Raw genomic sequence first — 12,822 nt, forward strand, 5'->3', positions numbered from 1 at the left:
TAAGTATTATTAATAAAATATTAATCCATAATTAATTAAATTGATTAAATAAATAAAATCAACATACATATAAAAATCAAACTGAATTCAGATTTAATATAAATATATGTTTTTTAAAATATAATATATTTTAAATTTAATTTATATTATCTAAATATGTTTCAAATCAAAAGACATTTTTTTCTTAATAATTGCCATCTTTAATTTTTGATCCAATAAATATTTATAACTTAAAACAAAATAAACAAGCAAAAAGATGAAAATAAATAAATAAATAATAGAAAAAAATAAATAATTGAAACATAACCTACAACAAGAGATCCCCCAAAAAATCAGCTTCTTTGTATTGATGCAAAAGAACCAGAGAGAAGTTAAAAAAATTTTAGAATTCAATCGAACTCGCCACCGTGAACCGGTCTAGTCGTGCTCTAGTTGTCCCTGATTGATTGTCCAATCAATCATCAACTCCCGATCCTCGAACCTGATCGTGAGTTCCGATAGAGAATTAATCGTTAATCAATAATTTTGTTGCTTTTATTTAATATCTCAATCAATGAGGGTTTGTGATTTGTCAAGGTCAAAGACTGAATCAGGGGATTTGGTCCCTGGGTTTCGGTGGGTCTATTGAGTGCTTTTGTGGGTAGATTTTTTGTTTTTTTAAAGCTCTCTCTTTTTTTTGTAAAAAAAAAAAATTTTTTTCTGGAGGAATTTGAGTGATGCTGGACTTTAGGGAAGTTTGGGTTAGGGTTTTGGAGTTAGGTTTTTAGGATTAGGGTTTTCTTTGGGAGGCATGGGGATGGAGGATTCTGAGCTTGAGGAAGGGGAGGCTTTCCAGTACAAGGATGACGACGACAACAACATAGACCCTGAGATTGCTCTCTCTTACATTGTAAGGGTTCATCTTAATGTTGTTGTTTCAATAATATTTTCAGGTTTTTCAATGGTGATTGTGCTTAATTTTCTAACTTAAATGAAGACATAACTGTACATAGAATCATTGTTTAACTTAAATTTGGAGTTTCTTCACTTGGCATTACACTAATTTTAAATTTAACGACCAAATGTAATTAGATTGAGAAATGTTTTGTCACTGGGAAATGCATTGGTTTCGAAGTGTAGGTTGTTTTGGTTCTGTTAGTTACAACATTGGCTTGGGTATGATCTCCAGGGTTGATGGTTTGATTGGTAGCGGAGAACACATGAGAGAAGAAAGAGGTTAACCGTTAAGAAAAACATTTCATGTGTAAAAGTCATAATTTTTATTTGGATTAGGATGGTCTACTTAAATTCATTTTTATATTATTCCTTTTTCTCCAGTTGCTTGGGTGATAAACATGTCATGAAACTTTTTAGCTTGCTTGGGAAGTTTGTAAATTTACTTGGGTTGATAGTGGGCTTTATAAGTCACTAGAAGGTATATTTTATATATGCTGAGGTTATTTCTGAGTAATGGAAGAAGAATTTATGATAATCAATTATCTGGAGAACGTATAGTCAGAACTATTTGCTTTCTTAAGGTTTTTATGATTTCTGGTCTAGAATTTTTTTTGCAACTGGGGCTTTTCTGCCATCTACGATATTGGTCCATCATGTGATTGCTAAGAAAAGGGGAAGTGCAGTACTTGAGCACGAGTAATTTTCATCTAGTTTTGAAAGAAATACTCATTACTGCTTTGTGATTATGAAGTAAATTCACGGTAGAAAATTATATTAATAATTTAACTGTTTTGTGCAGTTCACAATAGATTGAAGTGTGAAGAATCTTGTTTATTTGCTGATTCCTAATCCTTAATGAGAAATATCCCTTTCCAATGTGTTTTATATCTGTGCTTGTACCTGATCCTGGATACGTATATCATTCCATGTATATTTATATCCAAATTAATGAAATCTTCTGCTTGTTTCCTGAAGGATGAGAAGATTCAAAATGTTTTGGGCCATTTTCAAAAGGATTTTGAGGGTGGGGTTTCTGCGGAGAATTTGGGTAAGTGATTCCCATTGAAAGTTCTTCCTCCATCTGGCAGGTTTTATGCATTGAAAATGATGTTGGGGACACATCGTTTTGACAGGGGCTAAATTTGGTGGTTATGGCTCATTTCTGCCTACCTATGAACGATCTCCACAAAGAAACTCTACTTGGTCACATCCAAAGACTCCACAAAAAAACTCTAGCCCACCAAGATCTCCTAATAATTTGCCTGTGGAGGTATATGGAAAATTCACTCCTATTTTTTTGTCATTTGATAAAGTGGTGATATATATGGCTGACACTGTCAGCTTGGGCAATTCTATTTTACTTGAGCACTGTGGATTATGTTACCATACAGGGTACCCCCCAGAATTTGAGAGTTCTCTCCAATGTTCTTCCACCTGTAAAGCTTGGAACTTCTTCCTACAGTGCTAATACATTGCATAAGTCAAGGTTGGAATCTGGGGATGTTTCTGTAAAGCAAGATTCTGACTTATCTTCTGCTCCATTTTCTCAGAAGTCTCATCTGAAGTATGGGAACTCCAGCAAATTGGGGAATCCATCTGACCAAAGAACACTGAAGGTTAGGATAAAAGTGGGCCCTGATAACGTAGCACGAAAAACTGCAGCTATTTACAGTGGTCTTGGGCTCGATAATTCTCCATCTTCATCCTTGGGAAACAGTCCTGAGGACGATGCACTGCTGCCTGTATTCCAACAAATTGCTGAGGAATCTCCCTCTGGCATTCTTCAGGTAAAGCTTGTTTCTCTTTTGATATTATGTTCACAGACAATATCTTGTTTTGCAGATAATGGATGATCATAGCGGAGGCCATTTTTATAATTTTCTCGTTTTAATCTTTAATAATGATAGCTGGACTAACTAAAAGTAACCTGGCTAATGCTTATAATCTCATGTCTTCAAACAGGTAATGACGTCCTTTCCAGTCCCTAGGGGTACCCTAATATCACCTCTTCATCAGAGTCTGCTCTGTTTGATAAGAAAGGAGAAATTGCCCAGAGATAGTGAACTTATGCCCTGCCTTAAGGGTACTCAGGACAATTTTGCCTTTTTGGCAGATGAGTCCAAACTTTTAGGAAAGAGTGATAGGCCAGCATGTATGAAACAAGGGAATGATAGTATTTTTGAGAATAGTAAAGCTCTTTCAGCCAACAGAAAGTTAGAAAATGACAATGCAAAGAGCATGAACGTTTTATCTAATGACTTGAAGAGCATGCCTCGACTAGTTAAAACAGATGGTGGTGAGACTCTGAAAGCTATTGGAATGTCATCTGAAGTTCCAAGGGAGGCTGGTCAGGATGGGGTAAGGGATAGAATGTTTTCTTCTGACTTCATGAAGGAAGATTCTTTGGAGTCCAGATCTGGCCAGGACAGTGGCAAGGAGAAGAAAAATGCTCTGAGTAGTTCGGCAGAAAAGGTTTTGGAAAAAAGAGGACTTAGTTGTGATGGTAATGGTAAATCCAAGTATAGTAAATCTGTTTTTTCAAAAGGTTACTCTCATGCAGCCAAATGCAAGGAAGATCTTAAGGTTGGATCACTAGCTTCTTCAAAACAGAAGATTGGTCAGCAAGATCAGTTCTCCATGCCTGGTGTGAAGGAGAAGCAATTTTTGGAGGGCAAGAAATCACATGGCTCTGAAAGTAGCAAAAATTTAGCTGCTGCTCCAGCAAAGGAAAGCTTCAGGGTTGGTGACAGTGAAGCACCTAAAGGTACAACTACTGTTATTCAGGGTGTTTCTAAAAGTAAAAATAAGATGCACAAGCGGAAGTCACAGAAGGACATTATTAAGGCCAGAGATAATCATAGAGGTCCTTTGGACTTGAAATTAGAAAAGAAAAATGGCCCAATGGGTTTGTTGGAGAGGCCTTCTATTAGTAGGCAGAACGACCATTTCATGGATGATCTTGAGATGGATCAACATGCATCTTTTAATAAGTTGAGGGAAAAATTTGATGGTAAAAGAGTAGGTAACCAGCCAGTACCTGGGGCATTGGTCAAAGATGTTGCATATGTGGGCACTTCAATACCTGGAAATACACTTGCTTCCGAAGTGGCACCACCAGTTACAGCTCCTATACTTATAGAAGAAAATTGGGTCTGTTGTGACAGTTGTCAGAAGTGGCGTTTGTTGCCCTATGGCACAAAGCCTGAGCAACTCCCTGAAAAATGGCTCTGTACAATGCTGAACTGGCTGTAAGTTTCTTTTTTTTTATCTTGTAATCTTTTTTGGCTAATATACAAGCATGGAATATAATCTTATTAGCATAATCTGCCTGTAGTTTTGGGTTAAATCTTTCTGATTATAAGATAATATTTTCAAAGCAGATAATGACTGATTTTTTTTTTTTTTCAATTTGTATGTACCTGTAGAACTGGATTTAATTCAGCTAGACTTAAATCCTCTCATAATGGGGTTGGCTAGTTATATATCTATCTTTACTCAATTTATGGTTGGCCTAATGGATAGATAGGCCTCTGGGGTTTGATTCTTTTCAATTGAAAGCCAGTAACCTGTTGTAGTTGAGAGGGGTCCCTGGTTTTTAATTCTTATAAATCATCCGAAGGAGTGAGCACAAAAGAGAGAATAAGTGAATGCATTTGGATTTTTCACTTTGAAATATGTGTGGCAGACATCCATCATTTCTTTTTACTACACAGACAGACATCTGCATGCTGACTTCTATGCTTTACAGGCCTGGAATGAACCGGTGTGACATCAGTGAGGAGGAGACAACAAAAGCTCTTAATGCGCTGTATCAGCTTCCTCATGCTGTGGGTCAAAATAATCTGCAAAATCATGCAAATAGAACTACATCTGGAGTGCATATCCCACATGTTGACCACAACCACCAAAGTCTTGATTCCCATGCTGCGCCTTTGCGAGGAAAGAAGAAGCGTGGTTTGAAGGAAATGGGAAAGGCAGGTAGTGGCATGATCCAGTTATTGAACTCAACAAAGAACCAGTACCAATTGCAGGAATCTGTGAAAAGCAGAAGCTTAAATGATATGAACCAGTCTCCTGCAGAAGCAAATCAATTAAACAAATCTATTTTTCATACTGTGAGTAAGTCACATAACTTGATTGCAGAGCAAAAAGAGAAACATATAGATGGAGGTAAGTAATTCATTTTGAGAGATCACATAACATGTGCCTGTCAGACATTTTAGTTGATGGCATTTTGTTTGTTTTTTATTGTTAACAGCAGGTGACACAAAGCAGGTAAAGATAAATAAGAGGGAGGCTGATCATTATGGATATGGGACTTCTAAGAAAACTAAGATCGAAGATGAATCCCATAATGATAAATATTGTAATTCTGATATGGACATTGGCAGGACGTGTCAAAATTCAAAGAATGGGTCATCAGCTAAAGCAAGTGGAAAGGACTTGTGGAAATCAAATGAGAAATTTGATAAAAAGGAAAAGCTACTAGTTTCTGTGAAGAATCTGGGAGACCAAGGTCAGATGTCGTCAGATGGTGGGTCCTTGAATGTGGGAACAAGTGACAAAAGAAATATTTCTATGAAGAAAAGGAAATTGAGGGAGTGGCAGGACAATCAGAATGGTGCCGACAGCAGTTTAAATGCCAAGGAAAGAAGTGAGAGTGGATTAAAGAAGGAAAAGAAATCCAGGATTTCGAAATGTGGATCTTCCAGTATGAATAACTGCAATGATAAATTAGACAAAAAAGAGAAGGTGACTTCTCTTTTGTCAACTGGAAGTCAAGACCATCTAATTGATGGTGTGGAAGCTGTAAGAAGTATCCATAAGGATGAGCAAACATGGAAACATAGAAGAAAATTTGCATCTCAAAAAACTTTGGATGGTACGAACTTGGCAAAAAAGGATCGTGGACCTGGACAACTTTCAATGACAGCCACCTCAAGCTCTTCAAAGGTTTCAGGTTCTCTTAAAACAAGAGCAACCTTTGATGATGTGAAAGGCTCACCGGTAGAATCAGTTTCCTCATCTCCTTTGAGGACTTCTTATCCGCAAAAGTTAGGTTCAACTGGAGGAAGCATTCTACCAAAAGATGATGCTATAAATGAGGGCCTTCCTGTAAATGGTGAACCAAGAAGATGCAGGGATAGGGAAGTTGATGGTCAGATTAATCGATCTGGGACAGCAAAGAAGGAAAAAGTTTCTGCTAACCATCTTCCTGAATCCTCTAAACCTTCCCTACTAGATTACCAGGAGGGAGATGCTAATCACAAAATTAGTCAAACTAAATGTTCTTCTGATTTTCTTAATTGTGGTGCTGAAATCACAGAATGTCGGGACTGCTCTAGTGATATGCTTGCTATCAAAAATGGCCATGACAAGGACAGAGTAGGCAAGCACCACCATGGCAATGTGGTGTTTCCACAGAAATTTGGCAAGGGTTCATCTTTACAGTTGAAGGACAATGATAGAAGTTCTACATCTGATTTTGATAGAGATGAAATGAAGGTTTCTGAACCAGTGAATGCACATGTTGATTTTTTGAAGAAGAGCACAAGGAATGAGTCAGAGATTGATGCAAGATCTCATGTGTCCTTGCTTAAAAGAATGAACAACGGTAAACAAGGTATTCCTGGTAATCCTAGCAGCAAGTCAAAGTCAAAAAAGGATGAGAAGCTTCGTGTTAGCATGAGTGGTTCTATAGGACAGTGCTCAAGAGATGGCAGAATGGAACACCCACCAAAACTACAAGGGCATGATGATTCAGATGCAAAATTGAGTGCTATTCACATCAGGAAGTTGGACACTGCCACACAGGAAAACCTGATCCAGGATTTTGATGGTGAAACTAAAACGGATCCTATACGAAAAGATTCAAGAAGCAGGACTACAAAATTAGCTGCACGTTCTGAACAAGAAGCTAAACATGAGAGTCAGAGTCGCCAATCAGCTTCAGCCTCCCAGCAGGAAGGAGCATCTGTGAGGCATTGGATTCATGTCTCTGGAAATGGTGATGTTTCAAAAGCATCAAAGTACTTGGAAAATCCTGTGACCAACAATGATTCTCACCAAAGTTCAGGTGACCATATGCTTGATATGAAAGGGGTAGGAGTAGGAGATCTTAATGCTCCGAGTCCTAGGAGAACAAATTCCTCCAGCCAAACTGCTAGTAATGCCCTGAAAGAAGCCAAAGATTTGAGAGATTATGCAGATCGTCTGAAGGTTTCTCATTTGTTCTTATTCAACATTATAAATATCATTTGTAAGATAATTTTATGTTGTGCCAGGAGGTGGAAAAATCTCGTGTTCTTGTTGTCCTAACCCCCCTTGTGATTTCCTGATTTTTAGATCTCTGGGTTTGGTTTTGAGAGTAATGAAATAAATTTCCAAGCTGCTCTAAAGTTTCTCGAGGGAGCTTCTCTTCTGGAAACTTGCAACGATTCAGGCAGACAAGGAGAGATGACTGTAATGCAAATGTACAGCACTGCAGCTAAAATTTGCGAGTAAGAAAATTTTGAACTTGCATGAATGAATTGATGTTCTTATGGAAGTTTCCTGTTTCTCATGCATCATACTTAGTGTATTCACTGTAACTGTGATATTGGAAATCTCTCTCTCTCTCAATATTGCACATCATCACTAAGCTATCATAATTCTTGCTTTGAAAGTGTTGATAAATAGAAGCTGTTACAGCATCTCTTTTTCACTGTTCAAGATTTTGTTGAAGCTAATTTTTTTTGTTTGTATTCCCATGTATTTGGCTTTGCATCTAACCTCTTTAATTAGCAGATGCTCTGCCTCGGAATATGAAAGACGGCATGAAATGGCTGCTGCTTCTTTGGCATATAAATGCATGGAAGTTGCATACTTGAGGCTAGTTTACTGCAAGAATTCTAGCTTAAGCCGAGATCGAAACGAGTTGCAAGCATGCTTACAAACTTTTTCCCAAGGTAATAAAATGAAACAATGATATATGGATGTGTGTACATTTAATTTCATCCTATTTAATGGTTGGTATTAAAAATTCCTTTTGTTGTTTGCCTGAGTTAAGTGGAGCTGCCTTTTAATGCCAAACAAAGCCATTTATTTCTTATAATGTGTGCTTGAGTAAGCATGTATAATTCAGGCTTATCTTATTTCATTGTTGGTTTTAAAATACTTATAATCTTTGCTTGAGATAAGTGGGTTCTACAATCTGGTTCCGTACATTCCCATTCAAGGAATGTTTACATGCTAAATAGTGTGGGGACACCTTCTGTGCTGCCAAACCAAGCCAACCAATTCCAATCACTTTGCAAACAAAATCAAAGGGGGAAGAAGAAGAATAAGAAGGTACATATGAAATGAAGGGGCTAGGGATAGGGAGTGGGTTGGAGATGGAAATGGAGCTGATCAGAGTACAACCTCCCATGCAGAGTGGTTTGCTGGAGCTAGAGAGAGGGGGAAGAGGGAGGTGGAAGAGCATGTAGATGCAGTAGGTGAGAGAGGGAGAGGCTGCAAGGAGAATTGGGGATAGGGGTATCTTGGCCTCTTAGGCAGTGGACTGATTGATGGGCTTGGAGCCTTGGAATGAAGGCTCAAGGATACATCAATGTGGGCCTAAGACAGAGTGTTATGTTAAATTTCAGTTAAAAGCCCATCATATTTAAAATACTATTATGTTTAAATAAAAATAATAAACCTTCGAGGCGTTCTTTTAACTAATATTAATCTTCTAATGTATATCATAATAAATGTGAAAAATGAAAGTAAGTTATTATTTGCTTTAGTGTTTTTAGTCCAAGGGATTAGTACTAGTTAAGCGTAACGTACTTCAAATTGAATTGATATGATTCATGTACCGTGTTCACTGTCAACTAAGCCTACCTCCTACATGACCACTAGATGGCTGAGTAGCATACTTTATACCCATTCCAAGACATACCATGGTCATAAATACAGGTGCATTTCCCTTCCAATGACAAAGAAAGCCATATAATTTTTGTTGTGCAGTCTTTCTTAGGTTTCTTTTGGAAATAATATTCTGGTTAGATATTTATACTTGGAAAAAAAATGTGAATCCAACATTAATTGTGTTTTTTTTTTTTTGGGGGGGGGGGGGGGGGAAGGGGGTGCTAGACAGCTAGTCTTTCATTTGAAAGTGTGCCTCTGCCAGTTAGTCAAATATCAAGCAGAATTTACCTGTTATTTCCATTATCTTTAGAAATGCAATTCAAATAAGAACAGAATATAAAATAAGATTCTTATATAAAAAAGATTCTTACTGTTTAATAAATATTTATTCATTATATTTTTTATGGCTCTTGATTTTGATGTAACTTTTAACAATCAAAACTTCACTCTCCTTACCGTTTGACCTTTTTGATTTTTGTAATTCTGTCTCTTCATATATGTATTTTGGACAAGGTAACCTTATAAACCAGCATATTTCTCGTCTGTGGTAATTTTTGTTTATAAGTATTTGCATGATGACAAGCCATGCTAAAATGTGTGTTTTGTGATAATGTCTTGGATATTATTCAGGTGAATCACCTTCATCTTCTGCATCAGACATTGATAACTTAAATAATCAAGCAACAGTTGATAAGGCTACAATATCAAAGGGTACAATTTCTCATGTTGCTGGCAACACTGTCATTGTTGCACGAAACCACTCAAATTTTCTTCGACTGCTTGACTTTGTAAGTTTGTTCATTCTGGTGTGCAGCTTGGTCCCTTTCCATTCACTAATTTTAGTTTTTTGCTTAAAGTCTATCTGCAGTTCTTGGGTATATGTTTGGAAAATTTTTATGCTAATGCTTTGGATGAATGTTTATATCAGATGTATGCTATGGTCAGCCTTTGTCCCTCGTTTATTTGTTGAGAGCTTGAGGCATGTGAGTTGGTGGTTAATGTCTCCTTTGCAAATAATAGCTGCATATTAAATTATCTTAGAATAGACTCCCTTTAGCAATTTAAGGGCGAATTGTGAATTGTAATACTACATAAACCTTTTGCTGAGGTTTTTCATGCACATGATTTGCAGTGTTTGCTGATGCTGTACCCTAGGATTTATTCTGCTGTTATGGTGATTATTGGAGTCACTATGTTAGGTTTATTTATCTCTCATGGCTATGCTAATTTAGTAGTACTGAGGTTAAATATTATTTTTTATTGTCTTGCAGACACAGGATATACATTTTGCAATGGAAGCCTCAACAAAAGCCCAGAATGCTTATTCAGCTGCTAATGTAGCGTTGGAACAGGTGCAAAATAGAGATTGTATTACATCTGTTAAGAAGGTCCTTGATTTTGGCTTCCAAGATGTAGAGAAGCTCATACTCCTGGTTCAGCATGCGACGGAGGCTATAACCCGAGCAGGTTTGGTTGGTGCTAGAGATTAAGTCAACTCTGTATATACTGTGTGTTTTCTGGTTTATTCCCCACAATGGACGACATCAGGAGAAGCAATGTGAGGGAGCTGCCCACTAGGAGATGTAATTGGAAAACCTGCAGAGCTGCAGGTTGCGAGCAGCTCATACCTCTCTGTACATGTGTACAAAGTGAGATTGATTTGCAGATTTTGTAATGTATTTTTTTGAGTATTCAGCTTGTGTTTGGCATGGAGTCAGGCAAAGGATGCTCACCATCAAGTTTTTTGGGTTGGGAAAAGAGGGATAAAATCCTTGTTCGACAATACAATTTGGAGAATGTGTAAAAGTCAGTTCTATGTTTGTTATTTTTTTGGCTTCACTTGTTTGGAGCCTGAGAAAGAAAATATCTTATAGAGACCGGAAATTATTAGGCAACCATTTTGAGGAGGTTGAATACTGATACAATGATGACTGATCAATTTTTATCAAGAGCAAACCATTTTTGCCATTTATGTAAACATTAATGGAATCAGAATAGAAAATGAAATTCTTTGGGAAGGTTCTCTTATCTTTCTAGAATTTTCAAGCTTGAGATTTGCTTTAACTAATTGAGCCAGCATCAGCTCCTCCTTGATTGGATCTGCAGGTATGTAAATATATCATGTTACCATTTTATCTTTGTTGGGAGATCTACTTTTTCCATTTCTTTGTTTTTGAAGTCACAAGCTGATTAATTTCTGTTCCTTTTAGGTTCTATCCATAGGGATTCTTATAATTCAGTTTGAAGTCTTGGTATTTGTTATCCTCAGCTGACTTGATGAAGAATCTTCAAGTGACTTCATTTATAGAATAGTTAGCTTGCATATCAGTTACTCCTAGATCAAGGTATGGAAAGTTTAAAGTTGTGTTATTTATGGAATAATAATTTGAGACCTTAACTATTTTTCTGCTCGTGGTAGTAGTTATGTCATATTTATTAATTTTTTCGTGTCCAACATTGACAGAATGAAGTTATCTGTTGACCCTTGGATAACATCTTAGTTGCAGTTCATTCAAGCAGCTGTTTCTGCATAGTGATTTATAGGTAAAAGGTGTATTTTCATCTATTTTGCTGTCATTTGAGGTCTTTCTTTTGGGATACAGGCAAATAACATCATCCATTTTCCCTCTAGATTATTGTCCATAACTCCATATGCCTGTTCACTTTATGATTGTCAATTTTCTGTGTTTCTATATCTTCTGTTCCGAGATAGTTTTCTTCTAAACAAGAAATTTTGTAATAATTTTTTGAAGGTGTTGTTTACTGTTCTCCCTACATAGTAGATATTATAAAATTGGTGCACAAATATGTATCTGACTACCTGAATAGACTTTTCTGTTTGAAATAAACCTGGCTTGATTTATAAGTATCTCCATCCCTCTGATGCAAAGAAAAGCAAAGGGTCACATGAACAAATGGATCCGAACAGTGATTTTATTACACATAGCAACATATTTAAGATGTACTAACCTTCTTTTCTAGAAAATAGCAAGTTGCAAAGTTGTAGTGGAGGTGTTCTGTTTTTCTTAGTTTATTTTGTAGGTACAACTGTACAAGTAGCCTGCGGCAAGAGGTGCAGAATCTAGCAAAACTGGAGGCTTTCTCAATTTTTTAATTTTTTATCTTCGGTAATAAGTTGTTAATGTTTTACCTTTGATTGTCACTTAGAATCATGCACTGAATTTAGTGTACAAAACCCAGTAATTAAATGGGTTCATTGACTTAGACTTGGATGCGTAAGAGACCTTGTTTGAATTGGTAATATTGATGTAGCATTCATGACTGTTCCCAAATATTGTGCTTCATGTAACTTCCAAGTTATTCAGTGAGAGATACTGCCTGTTGATTGTTGGAGGCATTTATCATTTGTCATCCCTTGTTATACTTGATTCTGTAAAAGTTCCTACCACAGAGTTGGTTGTGAACTTGTGATTATGATTAGATTGTTCTTAAACCGATTTCTGTCTCATGTGGAGTTTGTCCACCGATTTGGAGGTGGCAATTCCTTGTGTTGATTTCCTGAATTTAAGATTGATATTAAAATAAAATGCTGATTTGGGTTAAAATAGTTGATATTTTAGTCATTTTTTCCCCTTAATGTATTGTACCTTTGAGTTTCTGGATTAGATGTTGCATGATGGTGAAATTTGTCGTCGTTGGTAATAGAATGATCATCAAAACTAAAGCCGTCTGTGTGCTCCCACAGATGATATAAACCCATCTTCTTCACCAAAAATCCCTTCAAGAGCAGTGTCCCTCCTCAAAATAATGAATTCTATTAATCTCACACCACAAAATCTCTTTTTAATCTCGTGACAGTTGCACATTTCTTAAGTTCTTCATCACTCGAAATGTGATTTCTTTATGTTTGTGTTACCAACCCAAGGCTAAGGCCAGTCACCTGAGCTCTATGTGCGTGTTTCTGTGTCAGAAAATTTTCGTTTTTTTTTAAAAATGTTCATGTCCACAATTTCCTCCTTGATCACTGGTTCCCAT

The 12,822-nt window shown here is 36.7% G+C and overlaps 1 protein-coding gene across 4 annotated transcripts; it reads left to right on the forward strand.

The window, feature by feature from the left end:
- The first annotated feature begins 301 nt into the window (after positions 1-301).
- On the forward strand, positions 302-12,193 carry LOC110612204 (cysteine-tryptophan domain-containing zinc finger protein 3). Of its 4 annotated transcripts, XM_021752913.2 has the most exons (14): positions 302-889; positions 1,912-1,984; positions 2,070-2,206; positions 2,328-2,723; positions 2,899-4,184; positions 4,685-5,106; positions 5,195-7,155; positions 7,282-7,436; positions 7,723-7,883; positions 9,457-9,614; positions 10,098-10,932; positions 11,037-11,171; positions 11,291-11,370; positions 11,869-12,193. In XM_021752913.2, exons 1-11 carry the CDS (start codon positions 791-793, stop codon positions 10,314-10,316), a joined length of 5,067 nt encoding a protein of 1,688 aa, XP_021608605.1. In that variant the 5' UTR covers positions 302-790; the 3' UTR covers positions 10,317-10,932; positions 11,037-11,171; positions 11,291-11,370; positions 11,869-12,193. The 4 variants fall into 4 exon arrangements, with proteins under 4 accessions (XP_021608605.1, XP_021608604.1, XP_021608606.1 ...); XM_021752912.2 differs by having other exon boundaries at positions 11,291-12,193; XM_021752914.2 differs by having other exon boundaries at positions 5,198-7,155; positions 11,291-12,193.
- The last annotated feature ends 629 nt before the right edge of the window (positions 12,194-12,822 follow it).

Source organism: Manihot esculenta, chromosome 3, assembly GCF_001659605.2.
Source record: "Manihot esculenta cultivar AM560-2 chromosome 3, M.esculenta_v8, whole genome shotgun sequence".
Classification (NCBI taxonomy): domain Eukaryota; kingdom Viridiplantae; phylum Streptophyta; class Magnoliopsida; order Malpighiales; family Euphorbiaceae; genus Manihot; species Manihot esculenta.

Coding starts and splice junctions, on each gene's coding strand:
- LOC110612204 (XM_021752912.2), top strand. CDS start 791: ATGGGGATGGAGGATTCTGAGCTTGAGGAAGGGGAGGCTTTCCAGTAC. Junction 1,985..2,069: donor GGTTTCTGCGGAGAATTTGG/GTAAGTGATTCC, acceptor TCGTTTTGACAG/GGGCTAAATTTGGTGGTTAT. Junction 4,185..4,684: donor TGTACAATGCTGAACTGGCT/GTAAGTTTCTTT, acceptor TATGCTTTACAG/GCCTGGAATGAACCGGTGTG.